Below are 26,989 nucleotides of genomic sequence, written 5' to 3' on the forward strand. Positions count from 1 at the left end.
TTATTGTTCCTTGGTCAGTGTTCATAGTTGAGCATTATTTACCGTCAGGGCATCGCCTCAATTGCTATGTTTAATGGTGCAGACAGTGATGGTTTCTGACATGAGCAATATGGGCAAACACTCAGGGCGTTATCTTTTTAGGGATGGCATGAGACCACTGCGGATTGTAGCACAAAGATGGAAACAAAGCAGAACAAAGTTTGTTCTGCTTTTAATATTGGTAACATTTATTAAATATTCAATATATAGGTGTTTTTATGGGAATATGGATCTTTGAGATCAATTTGAGAAGCAATTTTGATCATATTTATCGTGTCCTGTAGCATGGGGCGCTGGTCTCAACTTCCCTCGGTCTTGGTCTCGACTTGGTCTCGGACCCTAAAAGTCTTGGTCTTGTCTCGGTCTCGAAACGCTCTGGTCTTGGTCTCGGGTTAGGTGGTCTTGACCACAACACTGGCTGCAGCCTCTCTGCACTGTGATCAGTTAAGTTTGAAGTGAAATGAACTTGCTTCAGTTTTATTTATTGTAATCTGAAGATGAAACAAAAACTTTTTTCTCAATTCTTTAGATTTAGATGAAAAAAGTCAAAGTCTGCTCTTCTGTTTTTCAATAAATTCACTTGATTACAAAAAAAGTTGAAAGTTTTTCTTTTCATTGTTAAAAAAACTATTTTTCTTCTGTTTCTGATGTTAAAAGAGTCAACAGATAGCAATACATTAGAATAATATTACTGGAGTAAACATATGGAGTGCGAAACAACTGATTTAAGTACAATATTATGAAAAACTTACTAAAGAAACTGCAACTAATTACTGCCCATCCTTGCATATATTATAAAGCCATAGGGGCTGGTATGTGTTGTCAACATAATTTGTTGAATTTTATGGTCAAAATATTGAATCAAAGTTAAATGATGTAAGATTTAGCAAAAGACAGAATTGATGTATAAATAATGTTTAAATTTATCAAATTTTTACATGTTTGTCAAATAAAAACGTTTGTAACGCTTTTAATCGGGATACATCTTCAGTTTATCGGCTCAGTTATGGTTTGTTCGCCATTTTCCCCTCCCCAATATGGCGAACGGCCTGACGTACTGCCACAGCGCAGACAGACCGCAGCTAGCTCGTCATCGCTCGCCAATAATGGCTTTCTTACCGGCAAAACTCGTCCTGTCCCTCGGAAAATCCTCGAAACGATCCAGTGTCTGAAAATGTGCCAGTTTTCTTAGTGTCTGTGCCACCTGTGCCAGGGAAGTACTTCTTCTCCTCGAACAATTAGCTTCTCACTTAGCTCGGAAGCTAACTATAGCCGCTCTCACGATACTTTTGCTGATAAAACAGAGAAATCTGTATTAAAGGAATACTAGAAATGATATCCGCACTTCAAAGATGAGGTGATAATGTTTAGCATTTTCTAATGATGATCAGAATCTCACCAACCTTTTATTTAACGTTTCTGCTTCTTACGGTGGTTGGTAAATCGACTGAGATGAAGCATTACCGCCATCCTCTGGTCAGTACAGGATTGACAATAACAAAATACTATACAATAAATATATCCACTGCAATGCCATCAACCTGGTTATAAGATCTCTTATATAAGCATCAACGGCTCTATTTTATAAAAGTTTCAATCATCATTAAAAATTGGCTCATTTATATGTACCACAGAAAAGAAGCGAAAATAGGAGGTAAATTTTAAAAATTTTTGTATAATAAAAACAACTCATCTTTCTCAACTTTAATTTGGTATTTTTTTTTCTTCACATTCACTATAACAAACCAATTATCAGCAGAGCAGAACATTATTACAGGATAACGCTCACCTTAACCGATGATCTGTCAGAGGAAGTTTATAAAGTGGTGGAAAAGTAAAACATAAAGATTACAATTATTTCCCCCTTTATATAAATGTTGTTTTGTAATTGTTTCATGCAAAGTAAACCTAAATAAATAAATACAATTTCCAAATTATTTTGTTAAATAAGGGAGGAGTGCTTGTTTAATAAAAAAAGACAAAAAACGAAGGAAAACAAAAGTAGCAGTCAAAAATGAGTTAAGAGAGTCAGAAGATTATAGAGTCCAAAACAATTGCAAGGATGTTGTAGGGGTTGGTATAGTACATTATTTAATATTAGTGTATAAAATATTTCAGTTAATCTCATAACTGATTACAGATGCAACAGAAACAAGTCAATCACACATTTACAGAGAGGGAATTTGTATTATTTAAAAGATTGAAAGAATTAACAGATTGTACTTAATGTTAGTCACACTTATGCTGTTTTGTAATAAAATAACTGAAAAAAAGATAAAGGGTGATTAATGATTAAAAACAGGTCCATCTTTGAAATAATACATTTAATGAAACATATTTTCCAAACTGATGACTCATCAGAAGTTAAAGGCTTATAAAGTTTTTAAAGAAATGGTTTTACGGTTTCATTTGGAGTAATTTTACCAAACAGTGGGAGAAAATGAACATTTAAGAACAGCATTGACTCCGAAGGAACTGACATTTAAAGTTTACCAAATATAGATTATATTTATTACATTCTGAGCAGTTGAATAAAAAAATACAGTCCGATTTAATAAATCAGAATATTAAAGAAAAATACATTAATTTCAGGAACACCACGTCAAACACAAAGATTAAATGTTCAGACAAATGCTTGAAAGCCTTTATTCCTGTTAGGATTTTTCACTTACTGAAGCTTAACTTCAGTTAATGAAAACTTAACATTTAAATTAGATCAGAACAATAAAAAAAGCATTTAAAAACATAAATGTGGGCTTTATGAAAAGTATGTTTAATATCTGCTTGAAGGTTATTTTCATGTTCTTTCATTCTGCCAAATGAGCCTCGTTGGGGCGTATATTCTACTTTATTGACTATTACTGTACCTTTAGCTATAAACCTGTAGCTTCTGCCAAAGTTATGGGCAGCCTCTCATAACAACCACAAACTCTAAAATGTAGCCTGTGAACTTTGGTACTTTTATTTCGTTCATAAAAATGAGCAAAATTTATTGTCATTTTAACCTGGATTTGAAGTTGACTGAAGTAAAAGAGAATTTATTTTGTTGCATTGTACAAATGCACTCAGTCGTTCAAAAATGAAAGTACTAATGGGTAAATCAAATATAATTATTATTAATTTTAAACCAATGTAAATACATTTATTAAGCATTAATAAGATTTTTGCTTTTTAGAAAACTTAAGACAAAAATAGTCTGGAGAAAATCGGATGTTCCTCCATAATCTGTTTTCTTTCTTTGACTAATCAACTCCTAAACAATAAATAACAATAAAATTATTTGTCCCATAGGTGGTGCTGTTACTCCAAACCAGACAGGTTCAGTCAGATTTGACCCTTTTTTGAGTAAACAAAGCTTGATATCCATTACTAATGTGAGTAAAACCCACTGAAGGCTCATTTAACACACATGTTTAGTCAGTTTGCCTCTGGAAATAAAGGCCTCCCCACACGACTCGCAGGAAAACGGCTTCTCGCCTGTGTGAGTCCTCATGTGGACAGTCAAAGTGTATTTCTTGGTGAAACTTTTACCACAATAAGGACATGAGAAAGACTTTTCACCTGAGTGGGTTCTGACATGATTGAGCAGTATAGTGTTGTCAGTGAAAGACCTTCCACATATATCGCAGGAATATGGCTTCTCGCCTGTGTGGGTTCTCATGTGAATAGTCAAGTTGTGCTTTCGAGCGAAACTTTTCCCACAGTCTATGCAGACATGCGGCTTCTCGCCTGTGTGAATTCGGATGTGTCCGTTCAGACTTCCTCGCTCCCTGAAGGTTTTCCCACAGGTCAGGCACGGGAATGGCTTCTCGCCCGTGTGAATCCTCATGTGACGAGCCAGATCGTAGCTGTAGTTGAATGACGAGTCGCAGACTTCGCAGGCAAAGGGCTTCCCATTCGTGTGAGCTCTCACGTGAAAGTTGAAGGTGATCTTCCTGATGAAACGTTCCCCGCAAATATGACACGAGAAAGGCTTCTCACCTGTGTGGGTTCTCATGTGGACGTTCAAGTCGTAGCGTCTGGAGAAACCTTTTCCACAAGTTGAGCAGGAACAGGGCTTCTCGCCTGTATGGGTTCTTGTGTGGCTGGCCCACTGGCTGGTGGTTCTGAAGGATTTATCACACAGTTCACAAGGATAGGGCTTCTCGCCCGTATGAACCCTTTCATGTTTGGTAAGGTTGTTTTGCTTGGTGAAGGTTTTCCCACAGGTCTCACATCGGAAAGGATTTCCAGCGATGTGGATTTTTGTGTGGCTGGCCCACTGGCTGGTGGTTCTGAAGGATTTATCACACAGTTCACAAGGGTAGGGTTTCTCTCCCGTGTGAATTCTCATGTGGACGGTCAAATTATTCTGCTTGTTGAAACCTTTGCCACAGGTCGCACACTGGAAAGGCTTCCCGTCTTTGTGAGTCCTCAGGTGAGCTGTCAGGTATCGAAGTTGAGTGAACGTTTGGCCGCATGTTTCACAGGAAGGCAGGTTCTTTTTACACCGTTTCTTTCTCGGCTTCAACTCTTTATCTCCCAAGGCTTTCAGGTTGCTTCCTTGCTGATGGTTCTCACCATCAGGAGAATTTGCAGAGAAAAGTTGAACTTTGTTTGGCTCTGGTTGACTCTCTTCTTTAATCTCTTGCTTCACTACAAGCCACTTTTCATCTTGGTCCTCCTGTTCCTCCTTAATCAGCACCGGTTCTGGTTCCTCTTTAACCTGCTCACCAGTCTCCATCATCTGCTCCAGTTGCGGTACATTGTTAACGACGTCCTCATGGGCAGAAGTCACCAAAACCATTTCTATCTCCTGCTTAACTAAAAGCTTCTCTTCATCCTGACAGAGGCGAAACTCTCCCGCTTCTTTTTTGACTGACTGAGACTCTGGATCCCTGCTCATCGTCGCCATCGGCTGGGATTCTGGTTCCGACTGCTCCTCCTTCATTGCTTGACATTTAGTTCGTTGAGACCAAGACTGGAGGTCCTGTCGGAAATGGGAAAGTGATCAACCTGCAGGAAAAACAGAAAATGTTTAATGTTAAGATTGCTAAAAAGCAAAAATGTTTTCCTTTTAAGATTTTATCAAAATGTTTAAAAATTGCTTTTAAAATTAATCAGAAATCAAAACTACAAATTATATATGAAAAATATGAGTTAATATTTACACAGCAAATGGCAAAGAGCATAAATATTATTTAAAATAATTTTAAATCTTTTGAAAAATTAAAATAATAAAGCCTGATGTATATTCTTTTCATGTTTGCTTCATTGATAAAACTTTTTAGATGTAGTTCAAACCAGATTATGTCAAAGCTGTTAAATTGACAAAAGAGTACTTAGTTTTTAATGTCGCTACTTCCCAAATTAGGGAAGTAGACTCAAGAATTTAGTTTTTTAATTACAAGAATAAAGTTGAAACAATGTGAAAATAGTCATAATATTAGCAGAATAAATTTGGAATATTAGCATAAAATGTGGTAAAATTACAAGTAAAAATAATTTTAAAGAACAAACAAAAGCTTCAGTCAGTGATCCAGATCTAAACCATGTAGAACTTATTAAATTACTACTTTTTTCTCCTAGTACTATTAGTTCATTCTAGTATTATGACTTTATTCTCTCAATTTCAAAAACAATTCTCTTAATTTTGCAATGAAACATTTCATAACCATTCCATGAAGCACGATGTTCATTTTCTTCGTTTAATCAGCATATTTGTCCGTTTGGGGAGTTAACTCTTTGATAAATTACAGGACTTGGTCTAACAGGAGAAGAGGAGTGGGGGATATGATGCTGATTTAAAGCATAGAAGAACTTAATTTGTAATAATTTCATGTTGCAAAAAGTGGACTAGGACCTCGTGGACCTGTATAGCAAAAATTTCAGATGTATTTAAAACACTGTAATGATGAAAAAGTAAAGTATTGTTTCAACAATAGCAACATCAACAACAAAAGAAAATTCAATCAATATTCACCCAGTACACTGGGATTAAAAAATCTGTTTTATTCCTTAAGTGACAAATATAAAATTATTTTGTTCTAATTATTTTTGTTCAAATAGATGTAACTTCAGGGATTAAGAAATTAACATTTATTTTTCTTGGTGTTTAACTATATAGAGCAACGTAATACATTTTGCTTGGGGTTTATAACAGTTAACTAAAAATGCAAACTCCCTTTAGTCCCAATAAAACCGCAGCTCCGGTCACTTAAATACTTCTTTGGCTGAAGTTGCCTCTGCCAACATGGCGGCCACGCTGACATGTTGCTGCAGCTCCGCCAGTGTAGCAGATAGGCAAGCTAGCACTTATTGCTATTGGTTAAAAGACAAGGTCCTCTTACCGATAAAACTCGTTTTCCACTTAAATGAGAAGCTCATTAAACATCCCAGGATCCAATAAATGTCCAGCATTGTCTGTTTTTAAGACATTCGTGCTTTTGGCTTCAATGAAACTGGTTGCTTCTGTCCCTCGGGGAGTTAGCTTTTCAGTTAGCTCAGAGGCTAACTGGTTTCCCTCAGGCTGTTACTGTTGACAAAACGGAAATGAATCGGCGTTAACGGCAAGCTGTAACTACTATCGAAGCCTGGGATGGAATACCGTTTTAAGTAGTCTTTAAATGAAGAGCACGGAGCTTTTCGCCCTCTAAATTGTTCGTAGCGACCCAGGTTACAGAGACATTATCGCGATTTCTCTGTGAGGATGTTTCCCAACATGCTCTGCCCTGCTGCACAGTGTCATCACCGCTGGTGCATTAAAGTACACCTTTAATGCACCATTAAAGGTGTACTTTAATGGTACCATTATATATTTATAAATAGCCTACATTTATAAAAAAATTTACTTATAGTGAAATAAAGTGATCACCACAGTCATATTCAGCACTTTCTAAGCAACATGATACTAAGGATAAAAGAACTAAAAATAATTTAGTTGCTTTAACATTTAGGTAGAAATGAGGTTTAGATTAAGGCGCCATTGAAATGTTTTAATTTCATCGCGTTTTATCACTAAAACCACTAAAAATGGCTTGTTAGTCTGCTTGATTGGGTCTAATGTTTTCAGAATTACTTAACTTCGAGGTATTTTTCTATTAATTTTCTGACTTGAATACATATAGACTAAGAATGATCAATGATGTTCCTTTACTTCAACCTTAATTGGATAATTTTGCATATTTTTATGCAAATTAAAGTATATAAGTTACTTGTTGCTCTTTTAAGTTTATTTATAGAGTTGCTTGTTCTGAAAGTTGAAGACAGAAAACATCTGTTCTACCCTGATGATCTAGTTACTTCATGTGCTTGAGCACAGTAAACAGAATGCACAATGAAGAAAGTCTCTAAGAGAGGAAGCTTTTGGACCACGCAAGAAGAAATGTGTGTGTTTTAAACATTTTTAGCCTCTCATAGCAGGAGCAGTTCTGCAAAAGGACCAATGAGCTTCTGCACAGCTACAGAACCATCTGGGTGCCATGTCACAATGATTTTTGCTTTAAAAAGTAAACAGAAAACCCCAGTACTTCAAAATCCAAACTGAACAGGTATATATTTTGTTGAAATTCATAATTTCTAGATTATTTCATACACAAGGGCATCATTTTATTGGGAAAAGCATTACTGCCGTTCTGTTCATTTGTCTAGCTGTGGTTCTCCAGGAAGCGGTTTCTCTTTGTTATGCAGACATCTTGCATCTGATGCATCGCATGACACATACAAGCACAAACAACTTTTCTCCAAAGCAAAGTAATTTATTAACACAATAGTTTAAACTTACAGTCAAAATACTGAGCCAAACTCAAAGTTATCAACATGCAGCCTGACGACTACACAAAAGAAAAAAAACCCAACAAACTGAGAAACTCATTTATAATAGTGAAATTATAGAAACATAACAATGCAGCAAACTCACAGTTCAGGATGGGATTTAGAATATCAGCCCAAAAGCTAATAAGGAATCAATCAGGGAAACGGGTCAAATGCAGACTTTACAACAGCCAGCCATGCATGAAAGCACCTGCAGGTGTTTCTGCAGGTGAGTTAAGTTTAAACAAAAGATTAGCAACTCATTTGCTTGTTTTTGCTAATAAGTCAATTTAAACAAAGTAGAAGTAGCAGAAGAGAGGGGTAAATGTGTATTTTTACACACGCAGCATTGGGACGGCTGCATGCGCTGGACCGATGTAAGAATAACTAACTGGGGGAAACTAGTGTTTTGAAGATGGCTTGGGAAAAAAGTTTAGTTTTATTTACTCATTTAATCATTATATGTTTTGGAGCAAAGACCAGTGGTAAGTTATTATCCACAGTCTTCAAGTTGTGATAATAATTCAGCTCACTGCTATCTACCAGATGTAAATATATATTTGTTGTTTAAAATAAAGTCAGTTAAAGTTTAAATTCATATTTTATTTTCTTTGCAAAGAGAAGTGATGTCATGATGTGTAAACTAGAACAGTGAGAGTTGTAGAGTAAAACACAGAAATTGATGGAGATTCTAAAAAAAAAGGACTGTAGAAAAAAATAATCAATAGATTAGGTCCTATTAAAATAATTGTTAGTTGCATCCCTAATCTATCCATTTAACCAGCTCTGCACAATAAACTTAGTACTCTGCTTTTAAAACACCCATTAGAAAATATAATCAAGCAATGAAATGGTTGAATATTCAGAAGGAAAAAAAGGATTTAGCAATTTGAAAACCCATCAAGCCAATAAAATAAATCGATATCTGAATCCTAAACTAATTTATCGCTGCCCAGACACAATCCCCTTACTCTGAGATGACTAGCGATAACGTTAAGAATGAAGTTCAGTAAACCTTAAAGGGTCCGATTTTCTTTTTTGAAATTACAATAAGGTCGCCATATCTGTAAAAACAGAGGATATCGGATATTACAAGAAAATTTTGTTTTAATGGCAGCAAAATTATCAAGATCTGACACGACCAACTAGGCAAGTCAATGTGGTCCTTCCTCTGAAATACACTCAGCCATTTGCATAATTGCTTCAATCTACTGACGATAATTAAAAATCAAGTATTTCATTTTTATAAAACTGATACCAAAGTATAACTTCACAAGACATTCCTCATTTTAGTTACTTTTCAGGAAGGAATTCTAATAAAATTACTGCTGTGTTCCATCGTACGATCATAGGACTTTCCTACTTTATTCTCCTGAAATACAACCTCATTCTGGTAATATGACTAATCTGAATATTATCAGAATCTGAATATAATCACTAAAAATTTAGCATGATTGGTAAACATTTCAACCTGTGAACCCTCTGCTGGGTTTCTAGAAATTATTGCTTGATGGAACGATTTCCTATCATGCAAGATGCTTTTCATCTTTTCGAGATCTTATGTGTTGCCTGAAATGACTGTTGTCACTGAAACATTTACCACATGCTTTGCATGAATATGGCTTCTCTCCTGTGTGAGTCCTCATGTGAACCGTTAGATTATATTTCTGAGCGAAACCTTTTCCACAAACGCGACAGACAAAAGGTCTTTCACCCGTATGAACTCTGATGTGTGTTTTTAAACTTCCTTTCTCCCTGAAATTCTTTCCACAGGTCGCGCATGAGAACGGCTTCTCGCCTGTGTGAATCATTTCATGATTAGACAAATGCCAGCTATAATTGAAAGAACTGCCACAGACTTTACAGATATATGGCTTCTCGCCCGTGTGACTCCTCTCGTGAACATTCAAGGTAGTCTTTCTGGCAAAACATTTTCCACATGTCAGGCATGACAAAGATTTCCCACTTGAGTGAATCTGCACGTGCCTGTTGAGTGTGTTTTTATGGGTAAAACATTTTCCACAAGTTGGACATGGAAAGGTCTTCTCCCCTATGTGAGTCCTGGTGTGGCTGACCCACTGACCGTTGGTCCTGAAAGATTTATCGCACAGTTCACAGGGAAAGGGTTTCTCCCCTGTATGAATTGTCCTGTGGGCGGTCAAGTTGCTCTGCTTGGTGAAACCTTTTCCGCAGATGGCACACTGGAAAGGTTTCCCATTTTTGTGAGTCCTCAGGTGAACAGTCAGGTATCGAAGCTGAGTGAAACTTTCACCGCATATTTCACAGGAAAACAACTTTTTCTTCTGTGACTTCAACTTTTTCACTTTATGTACGTCTTTCTGATTGCTTCCTTGTTGAAGTTGGTTCTCATTTTCATTAATGCTTTCAGAGAGGAGTAGGTTTTGGTTCAGTTCTGGTTTACTGGCAGGAGTCACCATGACGCTCTCTGTCTCCTGCTTCACTACAAGCTGCTTTTCATCCTCTTTAACCATTACAGGCTCAAGTTCCTCCTTTATCATGTCGTCACCAGCAGGGGTCACTGTGAAGGAGTCAGTCTCCAGCTTCACTACAAGCAGTTCTTCCTCTGGAGAGACACGAAGTTCAACCTGTTCTTCTTTGACTGGTCGAGGTTCCGGTTCCTCCTGTTCCACTTTCATCTCTAGAGCGTTTGGACTGGAGTTTATCTCTTGGTGAACAAGAAACCGATCAGCAACAACCTCCCAAGAAAAAGTGGACATGGTGGAGCAGAAGACCTGATGGAGAGAAGAACAGAAGCAGAACTTTAACTAGAAGATTTTAACTAAATCTGGAATATTTGGAGTTGCTTGCTCAAGATTAACTGCTGCAGATTCAACAACTTGATGAAATCTCTGCTCTATCATTTAGGGCTGAAACTATTAAAGCAGATTAATTGTGATTAACTAAATAATCATCAGCTAATTTAGTAATCAAATAACTACTAACAAAGTATAGACTCAAAAGAAAACCATTTGCTGAGAAACACAGTCAGAGCTGTAATAAAACTAAAACTATATAAAAAAAAAAAACATTTTGAATTTAAGAAGTCTAAATCCGTTCTACCCAGAATTCCTCAGGTGGTAGTTTCACCTGCATCACATTTTGTTAAAAAAATAAAAATAAAAAATAAAATTAAAAAAAAAATAATAATAATAATAAGAGTTTAAAAATCTCCTATTGAACAACTTTTTCTATCCAAGTATTAATTGCAAACAATATCACCAGATCACCCCTTCACTGTTCTGGACGCTCAGTCCAGCAGGAAGGCCTGAGCTTTTCACATGTTGTTGTTAGAGGTATTTATTTAGCTGCAGATGCTTCCTTTGCTTCAAATGATCCAGTGTTCACTACAGGAATGCTGCGTTACTGAATTTTAGGTAGTGTTTGTTTTCCTATTTAAAAAAAGATTGGGTTGTTTATATTTTTATGCAATTTTAATATTTAAAATTGCAGAACCTGTAATTTTGTTTCATTGGATTACTGGAATACTGAAATAATCATTAGCTTTCAATAGCTGATTTCTTTGTCCACATTTTGTTAATGTAAAAGTATTAAGAGTTGTGAAAGTTTCTTACTGTTCCAGAAATCTGCAGGTTACTCCTCTTTTTATTATAAGCTACACTTAGATAATAAAACCAGTGAAGACATTGACTTTATGTTTCCTAATTTTATTCAGAAAAATCGAATAACGAGAAATCAAAGGGCCTTAACTGACTGGATTTCTGCGTCCTAAAAAGCATATTCAAAATTAACTGGGCTAAACACTTTTTCAATTTGTTTATAATACTTTCTTCACTTTCTTAAAGCTGTGGAGCTATATATACAATCAATATCAGACTCCATCAAAAACGAGGCTCTCAAAACTATTTTATATCCGTATTTTTGTTTGTTTATTGTTTAACTAAACATCACTTGTTTGTTTAAGTCGGTGCCGTCCGTATTCCTCTGTATATCCCTTTCCTTAGTTTGTTATGCATTTTTGAGTTTCTTTGTTTTTACTGGCCGCTGTTTCCACTCCCAATATGGCGGAAATGAAACGTCTCCGTCCAGAAGCTAGCTAACGTTTACTGTCCCAGCACGTCAAATATTGCTCTCTTACCGTAATAATGTCGTCCGTGTTCCTCGGAGAAGCAAATGCTAGCAGTGCAGAGTCCAGTTAGCCGCCAGTAATATCCGTGAACAGTCGGTTTTGCCCCCTTTTCTCTAAAACTAAACTGTTTGCTTCTTGTTCATAGTGTTAGCTTGACCGCTAGCTTTGAGGCTAACTAGTCTCCATCAGGCAGCTGTTGCTCCTAAAACAAGAAGAAACTATGTCTAAAGGCGTGTTTCAAATATCAACAAAGCTAAGAAGGAGATATGACTGTTTTAATAAAAAGCGAAGAACTCAAACTTTATTTCCTCATCTTCTTTCTTTTTGCTTTTGGGGTTGGAACGATAGCCCCATTCATCGCGCATTGCTTCCTCTTCTTCTTGTAATTATTGGCGTTTAGCAAACAACCTAAAAGTGTAGCGCTGGTGCCACCAGCTGGTAAGGAGTGTGGACAGTGGATTCTGACATCTAATTAAAAGAACACTGAAGAACTTGATATTGTAATCTCCTAATATACATTTCTCATTTCAATCTTTTTAAGGTATCATATTTCTTACAGCGTACCATAACGTGTTCAACTGTCTCTTCCTGATCACAAAACTTTTATTTTCCTCACTTTCTTCTTTTCCTACTCTCCAATTTGCTTTATTTGCTATTTCTACTGTTAGCTTTTTGTTTTATCTGCTATTTTTCTCTCGATAGAAGCTACTTCTGGTCTGGCGTTCTGATTGGCTGTGGTTCTGGAGGAGAGCGTCAGCTGAGATAATGAAGTAATAATAATGATGATTGTTAATGTTTTTGCTAATGACTTCAAAGACGTTTCCCTTGCATGCTTCAGTGTTAGGCCATATCTGTTCATTCTCTTTTTGGAGGCTTTGCGGTGAGCCTGGAGTCCAGTTTTCCGCTATTTTCTGTTTTTCAAAACTCTCTTTTTCACGTCCTGCTAGTAATGCAGTAATACGGTACACAACAGAAACGACAGACATCAAAACAGGGTAAACAGGAATCTTAATGGCTTAGAGTGACAGGGAAGAGCTCTTTAAAACTGCCAGTGTTAATGGATTAGCGCAAATTTCACTTAAAAAAAACACTGTGATGGACGTTTGGATAAAACATGCAATTTTATTTTTAATGTTAGTTTCAGTTCTCTTTGAATCACAATAAAAATATAAGAGCAAGTTCATTTCACTTCAGTCTCAGCTGATCTAAACAAGAACAACATTTGTTCAGCAGAACAGAGGAAAATAAACAACAAATTTATCATTGGAAATATTAAATATAAGAGTGACAGAAACATTTTGGTAAATAAGAATGACAGAAATCAGCTGTGATTCCATTATGGCTCCTGGATCACAGAGAACTACAATTAAACCAGACGAATAAAGAACAGAACAGCAGAGCCATCAGAACAACAAACCCTGATCAACAATCAGAAGGAGGAGAGGAGTTGGGTTTACAGAACTCTACAGAACCACAAACATAAACCCCAGCATGAAGCAGCTGAGTGAATCTGGTCTGGACTCTGTGGAGGAGAGTCATGGTCTTAGAGACGCTGTAGAAGGACAGAAGACCTGCTCCGTGATCCAGGAACACTCCCACTCTGGAGGAAACTGGACCTGAGACGGAGGTCCAGAAGTTGTTGTGGCCATAACTAAAACCACTTTGGGAACAACTCAATACCCAAGAATTGGCATTATGTCCAAATACACATTCATTTCCCCATCCTGCTTTGTTGATATTCTTGTATGCGACTCCTACATAAACTTGCTGCCCGCTCCACTCCACCTCCCAGTAACAACGTCCAGTCAGACGCTCTCTGCTCAGGACCTGGTAACATCCGGTGAATCTGTCTGGGTGTTGAGAATAAGACTGATGTTGGCACATTCGTTGTGCCTTCCTGTTCCTCTCTGATAATAACAGATTTCTGTGTGCTGTGTTTGGATCCAGAGTGATTTCACATGAATATTTTAATAATCCAGCTCTGCTCTTTGGTTCTGGTTCTGAGAATAGATTATCCACCTCAGTGACCATCAGTGAGATGTTTGTCCACGTGTCTCTCAGGACATCCTGTAGTTTACCTCCGAGACTCTTTAAGGATGTGGCAGCAGCTGAGTCACAGCTCAGAGGACGGATGTTGATGCTGGATGAGCCTTTAGGCTCCCTGGGTGGCAGTGAGGGGTAGTTGAGGAGAAACTGGTTGTGATCCTCTGTGTGTGAGAGCTGCTCCAGCTCAGCGTCTTTCCTCTTCAGCTCAGTGATCTCCTGCTCCAGCTTCTCCTGAACATCTTTGACTCGACTCACTTCATCTTCCTGCTGGGATCTGATGTGGTGCTTCACCTCAGAGCTTCTTTTCTGGAGGAGACGGATCAGCTCAGTGAAGATCTTCTCACTGTCCTCCACTGCTTCATCAGCAGAGTGATTGATGGCCTCCACCTCCTGCTGAAGCAGCTTCACATCTTTCTCTCTGTCCTGGATTCCCTGATGGATGCTTCGCCGCCTCTCCTCCAGCTCTCTCTGCCTCTCAGTCCTTTCTGCTGCAGTTGACACTGTGTCATGGTCTTTATGTTCATCCATTAAACAGATGAGACAGATACACTTCTGATCAGTGCGGCAGAACATCTTCATCACTTCATCATGCTGAGAGCAGATTTTCTTCTGGAGGTTCTTGGACGGCTCCACCAGCTTGTGTTTCTTCAGTCCAGCGACATCAAGGTGAGGTTGGAGGTGATTCCTACAGTAGGAAACCAAACAGACCAGACAGGACCTGAAGGCTTTCAGTTTCCTCCCAGTGCAGAAATCACAGGCCACGTCTTCAGGTCCAGCATAGCAGTGATCAGCAGGAGCAGCTTGGAGTCCAGTCTTCTTCAGCTGCTCCACTAAAGCTGCTAGCATGGTGTTCTTCTGCAGGAGAGGCCTTGGTGTGAAGGTCTGTCTGCACTGAGGGCAGTGGTAGATTTTCTTCTCCTCATTCTCATCCCAGAAGCTTTTAATGCAGCTCATGCAGTAGCTGTGTCCACAGGGAATCGTCACCGGATCCTTCAGTAGATCCAGACAGATCGGACAGGAGAAAGTTTCTCGGTCCACATGAACTGCCTGCTGCGCCATTTCACCTCTCAGTCACAGTGACTGTGTGAGTTTCATCTCCAGAGAACAGAAACTGGTTTGAGCTCCGATCCACCAATCACAGGTCAGTGCAGAGAAGCTGCAGCCATTCAGGTTTTACCTTCAGCAGATGTTAGCTCCACAGAGCTATTTTAGATCAGGAAGGAGAGGGAGGAACGTCAGGCTTTGATTCCAGGAAGAGAGCGGCTGTAAAAATGATAACGGTTACATTTTAAACTTCTTCACAGCATATTTCTGTTACATCTAAACTATTAAGCTATCCACTGTACCAGATCATGAAATAAAATAGTTACTGAAGAAACTGGGTTTGTTTGGATCTCAGGAACGTCTGTTATTGTTTCCTAACTTCACTATAATGGCAACACAACACACATGTACATCATGTTCACATCAGTTTATTTGCTGTTGCTGAAAATGCATCTTTATGAAAAGCTGTGACACATTTCCATGACTGACAGCAGGCAGAAGTGCTGCAGCCAGACGTGGAGGTTCTGGACATTTTTAACTCCATCCTAGCAGAACTTCACCAACATTGTTGAGTTTAGGAGTAAAAATCTGCTTCAACCACAGAATACCCAGAAAACATTTCATTTATATCTCACGCCACCTAACAATGATAAATCTTTACTGGTGGATTTTAAAAGCACATTCCTTTCACTGTAGCACTGAAATCCACAAATCACCACTGCAATACCAATCATACCAATCATTTTACAATGATTTTACCTGCTACTTTAATCTATGCCAAATAAACTCCTGAACACATTAAACACACATTAAAAGTAAATACTTTTTACAATCAACACACCTTTTGACTCTTCGGACGCCGGGCTGCCAGTTTTAAACAATGTTTGTTGTTGCTCCATGAAAAGTGCCGTAGTAACCGCAGTACTAACCGCTGTATTTGGGGGAAAACAAACCAGATAGAAAATGCTAATTCAAAAGTAAACAGTTCCAACCAGAAGTTAAGGACTTCACTACATAAACATCAAGATAATTGGAAAAATAAAACATTCAAATTTGATGTAATAAAAAAAACGGTTATTTGCACTATTAACATTTGAACAGGAAAGTGTCTTCACTTGTGACATTATTGCATAGTTTTATTTTAGTTCTATTTTTATCTATACTTCTGTTGTTTTTATACTTTTAACAATTTTAGTTTCATTACATTTGTAGCTTTTTCTCAGTAGCTAAGTTGAATGTTACTATCAACCTTACAGTTAAAATGATTAATTGTAAGTTTGAATTCTTTTTTACTAAACTCTGGTATGTAGGAGAAAAGTTGTCTGTATTTATTTCACACACGTCGCATCAGATCACGCCAGCGCTGGATGGACTTGAGCTTTTACCTGTTCGTTTTACACCCAGGCCCTAACAGGCAGGTAATTATAAACATAACTGAGGTTGAACTATTTGACTATTTTTTTTATATTTCAGGTGTAAAATCAACCATTTTGATCTAAGTTAATATTTTTATCAGTAATTGCCCAAACCAAAATTAGACTCCTATTGCACCACAATATAATGAAAAGAAAACTTTCCAAATTTCACTGGACTTAAGTTGTTTTATTGAAGAAAGCCAATCAGAGAGAGCAGTACAAATATTAAAACTAAATTATTAGATTTTCATGTGGAGAAGTAGCAGCAGTGGTTTAAGGAACTACACATAAATGCTTTTGACAGGAACTCGACAGGGAGCAGGTGACCCCTGACCCCTGACCCTGTCCTGGCCTCACTTCACTGGCTGCCTGTATATTTTAGGATTCATTTTAAAATTCTTATGTTTGTTTTTAAATCACTACATAATCTTGCCCCGCTTCTTCACCCCACATACCTTATCGGTCTCTCAGGTCCGCAGATCAGCTGCGCTTGGAGGAACCGAGGTCCAGCAGGAAGCTCAGAGGGGACAGGGCTTTCTCTGTCATGGGCCCCAAATTATGGAACAACTTGCCTTTGCAGGTCGGAGAGGCCCCTTCACTGTCCACTTTTAAAGCTCGTCTTAAAACCATCTATTTCACTTGGCTTTCAACTCCAGCGGGATCCAGTTTTAAATTGTATGTTTTTGTTTTTAAACTGTAAGTTTTTATTTTACGTTTGTTTTTGTTATGTTGTGTTTTGATGTCTGGACTCTGTAGAGGAGAGTCGTGGTTTTAGAGACGCTGCAGGACAGAAGACCTGCTCTGTGATCCCGGTACAGTCAGACTCTGGAGGAAACCGGACCTGAGATGGAGATTCGTATGTTCTGACCAAAACTAAAACCACTTTGGAAACAACTCAGCGCACTCAGATTTTCATTATGGCCAAATCCACATTCATTCACACCTTCAGCTCTGTTAATACTCTTGTAAGCAACGGTTATATTATATGAACTTGTTTCCCTCTCCACTGCACCTCAAAGTAACAACACCCAGTCAGACTCTCTACTCAAAACCTCAGTCCCATCAGTGAATCTGTCTGGATGACTAGAATAATATGTTGACATATTCTTTTTGTGTACTGCACAATTTCTAAAAGCAATAAACCAGACAGACAGACAAGGGCAAGAACCGACATAGCAAGAAAAGATAGCACAAGTAGCAACATTCAAGTCATGGCCAGCCAAGGCAGTGACATCAGGGTAACAAAGAAAAGTGTCTGCGGTTTGACCATGAATTTTGTACAGCCTGCTCTCCCATCCAAAACAGTTTCTGAAAGAGATGGCATTATCTCAGAGCATGTCCTTGAGTCTGGTCATACGATTCCATGGTTTTCATTCGGACGGAGGGAGGAGACTTTCTGCATGGAGTTTGCATGTTCTCCCTGTGCATGGTGGGTTCTCTCCAACTTCCTCTCTCCAGCTTCCTCCCACAGTCCAAAACATCACTGTCAGGTCTCTCTAAATTGTCCCTAGGTGTGTGAGTGTGTGTGTGCATGGTTGTTTGTCTCTGTGTTGCCCTGCGACAGACTGGCGACCTGTCCAGGGTGTCCCGACCCCACTAAGGGACAAGCGTGTACAGAAAATGGATGGATGGATTTTACACCAGATAATAAACTCCTGACTATCCAAACAGAATCCTACTTTAAAATTTGTAAAGCTGCAGCTCCTATTTGCTTGTGCTTTTTTACTGAAGGCTGTTTCTCTTCACAATATGGCAGAAACAGACATTTCGCTGCAAATGAGCTAGTGAGTGCTATATCTAACTAGTACTCATTTTAAGGTAGATTCTCAGCCCATCTTTATAGATTCTGAATACCACATCGTTCTGAAAGTCCTAATCCACGCCACCTACCATTAGGTGGCGCACGATTGTGTTGTTTTTACAATAAACACCAGAATAAGTACAAGAGGAGAACGAAAAAGACTAAGTTGCGTCAATATTTCGCTTTCTTCTATTTAATTCCAACTTTCTGTATTTAATGTACCATTTATAAGCTTTGATAGTATTTCTTAGTTTGTCTTTAACACCGATTTTTCCCTGGTTTACCAGCAACAGTAGCCCGACGAAGACTTGTTAGCCCCCGAGCTAACAGAGAAGCTAACTGTTTCCTTAAAGAATAATTGGGACAAAAGGAGACTTTATATTGAACATATTGGACATTTACTGGAGTCTGGTCGGTTTACAGTCTTTCTCGGACGAACAAACACGTCAAGAGTCGGTAAGAGAGCGATATTTGGCGATTTGTTGCATTAAATCCTAGCTAACAGCTTCTTATGCTGCGAGCTGCTGTGACACGTCAGCGTCTCCGCCATATTGGGAGAGGAAAGAGCGGCCTGTAAAGGGTAAAAGTGAATGAGGAAGCTGCGGTTTGAAAAGGATCCAGTACAGTTCGGTGTTTGAATTTAACATAAAATACATACATTTTTCAAACATAAGTGTTTATTCTCATTCTTTTAAGGTTCTTTGACCGTCTCTCTAGGAATACATGTGAAAATAACCTTCTGGAAATGATGGCATATCAACAAAGTATTTAATATGCACTGTTCATGCAAAATAAATAAATAAATTTAAAAAAAATCCGTCAGCATTACCTATGTGTAGTAAATTTATATTTTGTATTTATTAATGTTGTGAACAGCTCTCCACATCACAACCTGGAAAGTTCTGAGATTTTACTTCTGAATGTTAAGGTCTGAATACATTTAAATAAAAAGATGGAGGGTGAGAGATGGCTTTGGAAAATTTCTGTCCATATATAACTTATGTTTATCCTTTAGTCCGACCTTCCATTCAGTTGTCCATAGAATATGTATTATTCTGCCCATTTAGCCAACTCCTGGACCAAATAATTGGAGTGGTTACACCAAAAATGGCAGTAAAAGACTTGTAGATAAGAACACACTTAAAAAAGAATGACTATTTATATGTCTGACTTGATATTTATCTTTATTCTTGTAATATTAGTTTCCTCAAGACAAAGAAACAACAGCTTGCTTGCAACCTAAAATGTCCTTTTAGGTTTGGTGGTACAACCCAATCCAGTGTTCTGTTCAGATCCATTCAGGCTTTGCTTGGTGACCTTTCCTGGTGTAGAAATGATGTATGAAAAATGTCCAAATGTTCAAAATTATCTGTTAAAATCAACAGCCTTGATTTATGATGAAATGACTTGAGCTTCCACTAGGGGCAGCATGCATGATGGTACACAAATGGAATATTCAATGAAATTATGTGGAATAACCACATTTTCTTTCCTCACATAAATGCATTTTAACCCCATTAATAAGCCCCAATTCTCTCTTTTTAACGCAGGCTTTCCACGGCATCATGTCTGTCATCACGTGGGAGGTCGTTGGCGATCACTTTCTCATCAACCAAGCAAGCAACTCCATTCTTGACTGTAACGAAGGCAATGCGGTGGAGGAGAAACTGGAGGAACCAGAAGATCGATTAATTAAAGAAGAAGAGATCGAAATTTGCATCATTCAGGATGAAGAGCGGGTTGATGTGAAGAAGGAAACTTGCACATGTATTCTGACTTCCACTTGTGAGGAAACGTTTCACGGTGAGCCAGAACTCCAGCAGATGTTGGGGAGAAAGGATGAACCAGAACCAGAACAAACTGATAAGGAACCAGTTGAAGGCAGTGCCTTCCAGGAAGACGACCAGCGAGGAGTGAAGCGAGAGACGGACACCTTTATGGTGACACCTTCTTGTGAACCAGAACCAAACAGCGACATCGTACAAGACAGAAACTTTTCTTGTGAAGTTTGTGGTAAATGCTTTACTAAATCTAACTATCTGACTGATCACATAAGAACCCACTCGGGTGAAAAACCCTTTTCATGTCTAACCTGTGGGAAAGGTTTCACACAGAAAACTAACTTGATTGTACACATGAGAACCCACACTGGCGAAAAGCCCCATACCTGTCAATTATGTGGGAAGTCTTTCAGAGCCAGCGGCCATTTGGCTAGCCACATGAGAACTCACACGGGGGAGAAGCCTTTCTCATGTTTGGTCTGTGGGAAAGGCTTCACCCAGCAAAGTAACTTGACTGTTCACATGAGAACTCATTCTGGAGAAAAACCTTACTCCTGTGATGTTTGTGGGAAAGCCTACAGTGACAAAACATACTTAAATGACCACATAAGAAGCCACACAGGTGAGAAGCCTTATTCTTGTAAAGTTTGTGGTAAATCCTTCAGTAACCGGAGTCCTTTGACCAACCACATGAGAACTCACACAGGTGAGAAGCCGTATCACTGCAAAACCTGTGGTAAAGCTTTTAGCGACTGTAGCAATCTGGCTAAGCACATGAGAACCCATACAGGTGAGAAGCCCTACTACTGTAACGTTTGTGGTAAAGCTTCTAGTGACAGCAGTAGCATGGCTAAGCATATGAGAACCCACACGAGTGGGAAGCTTTATGCGTAAGTTTTTTGAAGTTCTTCCAGAAATAATAAGCAGATTACATAAAAACTCTGTTTATTCTGTCTGAGCTGTTGAATGGCTCCTAAATCCATCTCCAGGTGCCTATTTGCTGCCGGATGTGGGGTTCATCTTGGACAGGCAACACAGGACAAACAACCATCCAAGCATCCATTATCAAACACACTTATTGCCTGTGAGGTCCTGAGAGTGCTGGTGCCTTTCTCCAGCTGTCAACGGGTGAGAGGCGGGATCACTCTGGACAGGTCGCCTGTCCATCACAACTTTATTTAAATTGATTAATTACATTTTTGGCAACAAAAATAACAATAATCATAATTGAAAAAAAAAAATCAAAAATTTTCAGGTTCTAAATTCTTTCAGTTTAATTTTTTTTCAGTTTCAAAAAATGTTTTCAAATCAAAAAAATATTTTGAACAAACTTTATGGCCACAATTTATCTCCATAGATTTCTTTTAAATGTGTGAGGAGTCATTCACTCCCAGAGAGAAATTGCTGCTAGGGATGTTCTAGAAATGACCAAAAGGAGCATTTTATTTCATAACTATGACAAAACCACTTACAGCTTATTCAAAGTGCCTTACTGATGGTGCATTACAAACTCATTAGTGTATCTCTGGTCCTTTTCCCTGCCCAGGTTGTTAAAAATTTAGCCTAACTTGTTAACGTCTTGCCTGGATGATTCTGCATACTGAATAGAAATTACCCCAATTTCTTTTTTTAATCTGGTGGTCATCTTAATTTTCAAATATCAAAAAAATTATTGGAACTGACATATCTGATCCATAACACATTTTCTCAAATTTCTGTAATCACAAATAATTTCTAAAAAAAAAAAATCCCAACAAATGTTGCTGCAGTGAGAGGAAATTAGATTTCTGGTTGGTTTTGTTGTGAAAATTGGACATATTATGGTTCTTGCAACTGTATATTACATTAGTTTTTTTCTTAGTATATAACAGACATGTTTTATTATTTTTTAATTAAAACATAATTTAAGGCAACATTTTTCCCTTGAAGCCTTTTATAAAGACTGAATTTTATTTGAATTTGGAATTATGTATTAGTTCCTTTTATCAAAGAATTATTTTGATGCATGGGTCTTTGATTATTATGTGTTATTTGTGTGAAAAACATTGTGTATTTTTATGCATTTGCACTTTTATTATTCATTAGCAGTATTTATATTATCTTTATGGAAGACGCTGTTTGTGTGAAATGTGTATAAATCCACCAAGACTGACTTCTAACTCGTTTGTTTCTGGCACTACACCCCCCTCTAGTGGACAGAGTTAAACCTGTTTGACGATTAAGTAAGACTTTTTAACTGGAAACTGAAAAGTTTACCTTGATTAGTTTCCTTTGCTTCAGTATAGATTTATAAATTATTCCTATGGCATAAGAATGTTTTTCTTTTTTAAACACAGGAAACATAATGGAACTGTTATTGCTCCTCTGCAAATTATGCTGAATCTACCAACATCCGTGTGAGAAGCCATTTCCTTGTGAGTTGTGTGGGAAATCTTACATAGCCAGTTGTGATTTGGCTCGTCACATCCGGATTCACCCAGGTGAGAAGCCGTTTTCCTGTGGCTTGTGTAAGAAATCATGCAGAACCAGCAATGACTTGGCTTTTCATGTCGAAACTCACACGGGACAATCTGTGTTCTCATAAAGTGTGTGATAAATCTTTCAGTGTCAGAAACTGTTTGCTCCACTACGAACCCATTTAGGTCAGAAGCTGTTTTCTTGTGACTCATGAAAAGTCCTTTGACTAGAATAGTGATCTGACTTGTCACTTAAGAATTCACATGGGCTAGAAACCATACTCTTGAGAAGAATGTGACTGTTATCACCCTGCAGATCACCTGGAATAAAGTGGAGGTGAGGCTGTTTTCCTATAGAACAGAAAATATTTTATTTGATTGACAGCCGCACTACAGTGATGCATTTTATGGCAGCTACGTTTGTGTTTAATACATTGTGACTTCTATGGATTTATAAATTGCAAAGCTTTGTTTATTTGTTTATTTCAGGCACTGGTCACAAATTCAACATTTGTGATGAATAGCTTTGATCACATTTCTATGTAGAAATATTTCAATATTGCAGCCAACCATGTATCTACTGAACATTGGCTTGAAGAGGGTGAATATGTATTCAATCTCTTGTTTGACGTCTGATTTTTAAAAATTGTCATTACTTAGAAATCAGTTTTCACTTTGACAAAGGTATTTTTCTTTATTAATTGAATTAATTAAGCCTAATTTTGTTCCTCATGGTTGATTTGTAAAGTAATAAAATGGGCAAAACATTCAAACGGATAAATACTTTTTATAGGTACTGCATAATACGTGGATGACTTGTATCCATGGACAGAAACTGTTTTGAAAGAGGGGCTAAATCTGTTGAAATGATTTCAGCTCAAACCCTGAATACAGAAATTGAAACCGTTTAAGAAAAAAATAATTACTTCGAATGTGTTGTGTGAGGGGTTTAAAATTGTGTTTAGTATGTCTAAAAAATTATGAGGTAGATTGTAATTTTTACGAAAGATCTGTTTACGTCCTGTCGAGTAAGAGGCGGTATTGTACTTACAATTCGGTTGTCAACTACAAAATAAAGCCGAAGAAGAAGAAGAAGAAGAAGAAGAAGAAGGAAAAAAAAAATTAAAAAATAAATAAAACAAGGGAATCGGCGGGTCCGTTCTCTGTATGTAAAGCGTTCTTCTCCTTTTGTCTCATTATGAGTATTAATAGTATTTGCAGTCAATCTTTCGCAGCGATATTTTTTTCTGTTTTAGGAACTCCAACAGCCTGATTGGAGGCTTTTCAGTTAGCCTTCGAGCTAACTGAAAAGCTAACTCTGAGAAGAGACGCAGCAGCTAGTTTCCGGTCAGAGAATAGTGTTTTAATACAGCTTCATAACTGAATGATGTGCTGCAAACATCACGTCTTCTAAATACTGAAACATGGCAGTCCAGCAAAAGAGCTATTTTTCACTAACTGTGAGTAAATGCTTGGCAGGAGCTGCTTTGACTGCTACGTCTTAAAACACGTCAGAACAGCCGCCATATTGAAAGGGGAAACAGCGGTTAGTAAAGATGAACTGCTGCAGTTTTAACTTGATTGCAAGGCTTATGGTAAATAAAACTATACATCGTACTAGTTGGGCATTTCTTGACACTAGAGTCTACCGCAAGGACACAGGGTTTTATAACTCCAAGATATCAGCACGGATCATAAAATATGATGCATTTATTGTTATAAACAAGTTGAGCAAAAGACAAAGCCATGGTCAAATTAATCAACTGTGCAAAAATATTGAATAAATCATATTCTGATTTTCTTTATTTAAAACTACTATATTTATATAGTTTTTACATGATGAGTCCAGGGCTTCCAATTGAATTTATCCTAAATTATGATTGCTAAGAACTTTCAGTAAGTTTACTTAATATGAACCCAACATTTTTCCAGATGTCTTTGAATATTTATTGAAAAATTAAAACCTCTAATTAAGCTTTTGCCCATTGTTTTCTCAAACGAGGCTTCAACATTGGCATTTCTTGCGTCAGGAATAGTAGATTAACCAATTAACTGCCAGCCCAATCCTTAACATTCACAGTAAAGTGAGTAAAGAGAATAAACTAAGGTGAGAGGCCGGACTAGCTGCTCCTCCTCTGCAGAAAGAGAAAATAACGGAAATACAGACAACTTCTCTCCAAAATATATGAACTTAACAAAATAATTCAAACTTCCAGGTAAAACACTATCAAACTTACAAATCTAGTAACACTCAACTAAACTACAAAGTAAAAATGAAAAACTGAAAGCTTATGAACAACCAAAAAGTAAACATTTAATATTGTTACTATTTTATTAACTAAAAAGAACAACAGAAGTTAAGCTAACTTCCAGTGAGCATATGCTCTGACGTAGTTTTTACTATTTTATTGGGGCTTTTCTGTACATTGGAGGATTTGGGTCAACAAAGGTGAAGAGGATGATGAAGGAGAAAGTTTTAATTGGCTGAGCAAAAATTGAATTTGTTTGCTGACAAAGTGATGTTTCTAGGTCCTCATCTTATCTGTTGCTTGTGTAAAAGCATTTTGTCCTAATTGTCAATATTAAATTGCTTTGTTCTTCCTTCAGGTCCCAAACAGCATCATGTCTGTTAACATTTGGGTGGTTTCTGGTGATCAGTTACTCATTCAACCAGTAAGCAACTCCACTCATGACCACAACTTACCAAATGATCTAGAGATGGAAAAGGAACATGAGAAACCAGATCTACTGCAGATTACAGAGATGAAGGATGAACCAGAATATCAACAGATCAAAAAGGAACATGTTGAGTTTGACGACTTTAATAACATGAAATCTGTCGTCAAGCAGGAGGCCGACACCTTTACGGTGTGTGCTGGTTATGATGACACATTCCAGAGCAAACCTGAACTGCTGCAGATGATAGAAGTAAAGGAGGAAACAAAGCCAGAACAGATTAAAGAAGAAATGGAGGAACTAGAAACTTTTCAGGTTAAACAGGAAGAGGAGGAACTCTGCAGTCATCAGGATGAAGATCAACTTTTAGTGAATCAAGAGGCCATTAGAGAGAATCTTATTTATGATAAAAAAGATCTCAGCGAACCAAACTCAGACCAGATCCACTCTTCAAACTCCCCTGAAGCTGAAGACTAAACCCAGAGAGGAATGTCTTTATCTCCAACATCAGAGGGAGAAGAAGAGCTGAGCACTGAGAAAGAACATCAGAAGGTGCCTTCTTGTGAAATATGTGGAAAACGTTTCATTCAGCAGAGGTACTTGGCTGATCACATAATTATTCACACGGGTGCAAAACCGTTCCGGTGTGGGACTTGTGGAAAATGGTTCACCAGGAAAACTACCTTGAATTTTCACATGAGAATCCACACCGGTGAGAAGCCATATACCTGTGAAGTCTGCAGTAAGTCGTTCAGCTACAGCAGTGGTTTGGTTCGTCACCTGAGAATCCACACGGGTGAGAGGCCGTTTTTGTGTCAGACCTGTGGAAAAAGCTTCGCCGATGGAGGTAGCCTAAGCACTCACATCAAAGTTCATCTGGTAGAGAAACCATTTCCATGTAGATCTTGTGATAAATCTTTCAGAAACAGCCGAGATCTGGTTCGTCACTCCACACTCCACACAGGCGAGAAACCGTTCTCGTGTGGATTGTGCGGAAAGAGCTACCCAAGTAGAGGCAGCCTGAAAACACACTCCAAAGTCCACATGCATCAGAAGCCATTTGTGTGTGAGCTGTGTGCTAAAACTTTCACAAACAGGACTAACTTGGTCCGCCACAGGAGGACTCACACAGGCGAGAAACCGTTTTCCTGTACAGCATGTGGTAAATTTTTTAGTGACAAGAGCACTCTAATTAGACATGTGAGAAGTCACACAGGCGAGAAGCCATTTTCCTGTAATTTTTGTGAAGTGTCTTTTACGGACAACAGTCAACTGACCCGTCACCTGAGGACCCACACAGGAGAGAAACCATTCTCGTGTGTGACCTGTGGGAAGAAGTTCTCCAAACCGTACAGTCTGACTATGCACTTCCAGACTCATACAGGCGAAAAGCCGTTCTCCTGTCAACAGTGCGGTAAATTATTCACTGCCAGATGTAAGCTGACTGCACATATATGTAGAAATAAACCTTAGAAAGATGTTAGTTTGTAGAACATTATTTATTTGATCTGAAGAGGGACTATAACTATTATGATTTATCTACTCTGTTTTTTCTTTTACCTGTATGCACGTCATTTCACACCCGTATGCTTAAACCATGGCAGAAACATATTTTGTTGTCCTCATGGATTTTAATGAATTGTGGAGATAAATAGTAAAAATGCTCAAATTCATCCCTCTATTGTTGGTACGCTTAAATATGGGTCCATTTACTTCAGGGGTCCCCAAACTTTTTCCTGTGAGGGCCACATAACTTTTCCCTTCTCTGGTGGCGAGCCGGACATTGTTGACTGGGGGCGTTTCTCACAATTTATTTTCACAATTAACAAATA

The 26,989-nt window shown here is 38.0% G+C and overlaps 4 protein-coding genes and 1 pseudogene across 5 annotated transcripts; 2 read left to right on the top strand and 3 right to left on the bottom strand.

Annotated features, from left to right (window-relative positions):
- The window catches only part of LOC106938247 (zinc finger protein 184 pseudogene), a 15,500-nt pseudogene extending 10,471 nt beyond the window's left edge, over positions 1-5,029 (bottom strand).
- Positions 5,030-7,754: 2,725 nt separating this feature from the next.
- Positions 7,755-12,321, bottom strand: LOC106938260 (oocyte zinc finger protein XlCOF6.1-like). Its single transcript, XM_015020183.1, has 2 exons — positions 11,948-12,321; positions 7,755-10,583 (listed from the first exon to the last, which is right to left on the bottom strand). The coding sequence occupies exon 2, from the start codon at positions 10,566-10,568 to the stop codon at positions 9,357-9,359; it is 1,212 nt and encodes a 403-aa protein (XP_014875669.1). The 5' UTR covers positions 10,569-10,583; positions 11,948-12,321; the 3' UTR covers positions 7,755-9,356.
- Positions 12,322-13,072: 751 nt separating this feature from the next.
- On the bottom strand, positions 13,073-15,938 carry LOC106938251 (tripartite motif-containing protein 16-like). Its single transcript, XM_015020167.1, has 3 exons — positions 15,870-15,938; positions 15,162-15,247; positions 13,073-15,079 (listed from the first exon to the last, which is right to left on the bottom strand). The coding sequence occupies exon 3, from the start codon at positions 15,041-15,043 to the stop codon at positions 13,361-13,363; it is 1,683 nt and encodes a 560-aa protein (XP_014875653.1). The 5' UTR covers positions 15,044-15,079; positions 15,162-15,247; positions 15,870-15,938; the 3' UTR covers positions 13,073-13,360.
- Positions 15,939-18,368: 2,430 nt separating this feature from the next.
- LOC106938255 (gastrula zinc finger protein XlCGF8.2DB-like) lies at positions 18,369-21,200 on the top strand. Of its 2 annotated transcripts, XM_015020177.1 has the most exons (3): positions 18,369-18,700; positions 19,795-20,257; positions 21,015-21,200. In XM_015020177.1, the coding sequence occupies exons 2-3, from the start codon at positions 19,810-19,812 to the stop codon at positions 21,119-21,121; spliced, it is 555 nt and encodes a 184-aa protein (XP_014875663.1). In that variant the 5' UTR covers positions 18,369-18,700; positions 19,795-19,809; the 3' UTR covers positions 21,122-21,200. The 2 variants fall into 2 exon arrangements, with proteins under 2 accessions (XP_014875663.1, XP_014875661.1); XM_015020175.1 differs by having other exon boundaries at positions 19,795-21,200.
- Positions 21,201-25,634: 4,434 nt separating this feature from the next.
- Positions 25,635-26,640, top strand: LOC106938256 (gastrula zinc finger protein XlCGF8.2DB-like). Its single transcript, XM_015020178.1, has one exon. The coding sequence runs from the start codon at positions 25,647-25,649 to the stop codon at positions 26,628-26,630; it is 984 nt and encodes a 327-aa protein (XP_014875664.1). The 5' UTR covers positions 25,635-25,646; the 3' UTR covers positions 26,631-26,640.
- The last annotated feature ends 349 nt before the right edge of the window (positions 26,641-26,989 follow it).

This window comes from Poecilia latipinna, unplaced genomic scaffold, assembly GCF_001443285.1.
Source record: "Poecilia latipinna isolate Pla-1442-1.1 unplaced genomic scaffold, P_latipinna-1.0 Scaffold2543, whole genome shotgun sequence".
Taxonomy (NCBI): Eukaryota; Metazoa; Chordata; class Actinopteri; order Cyprinodontiformes; family Poeciliidae; genus Poecilia; species Poecilia latipinna.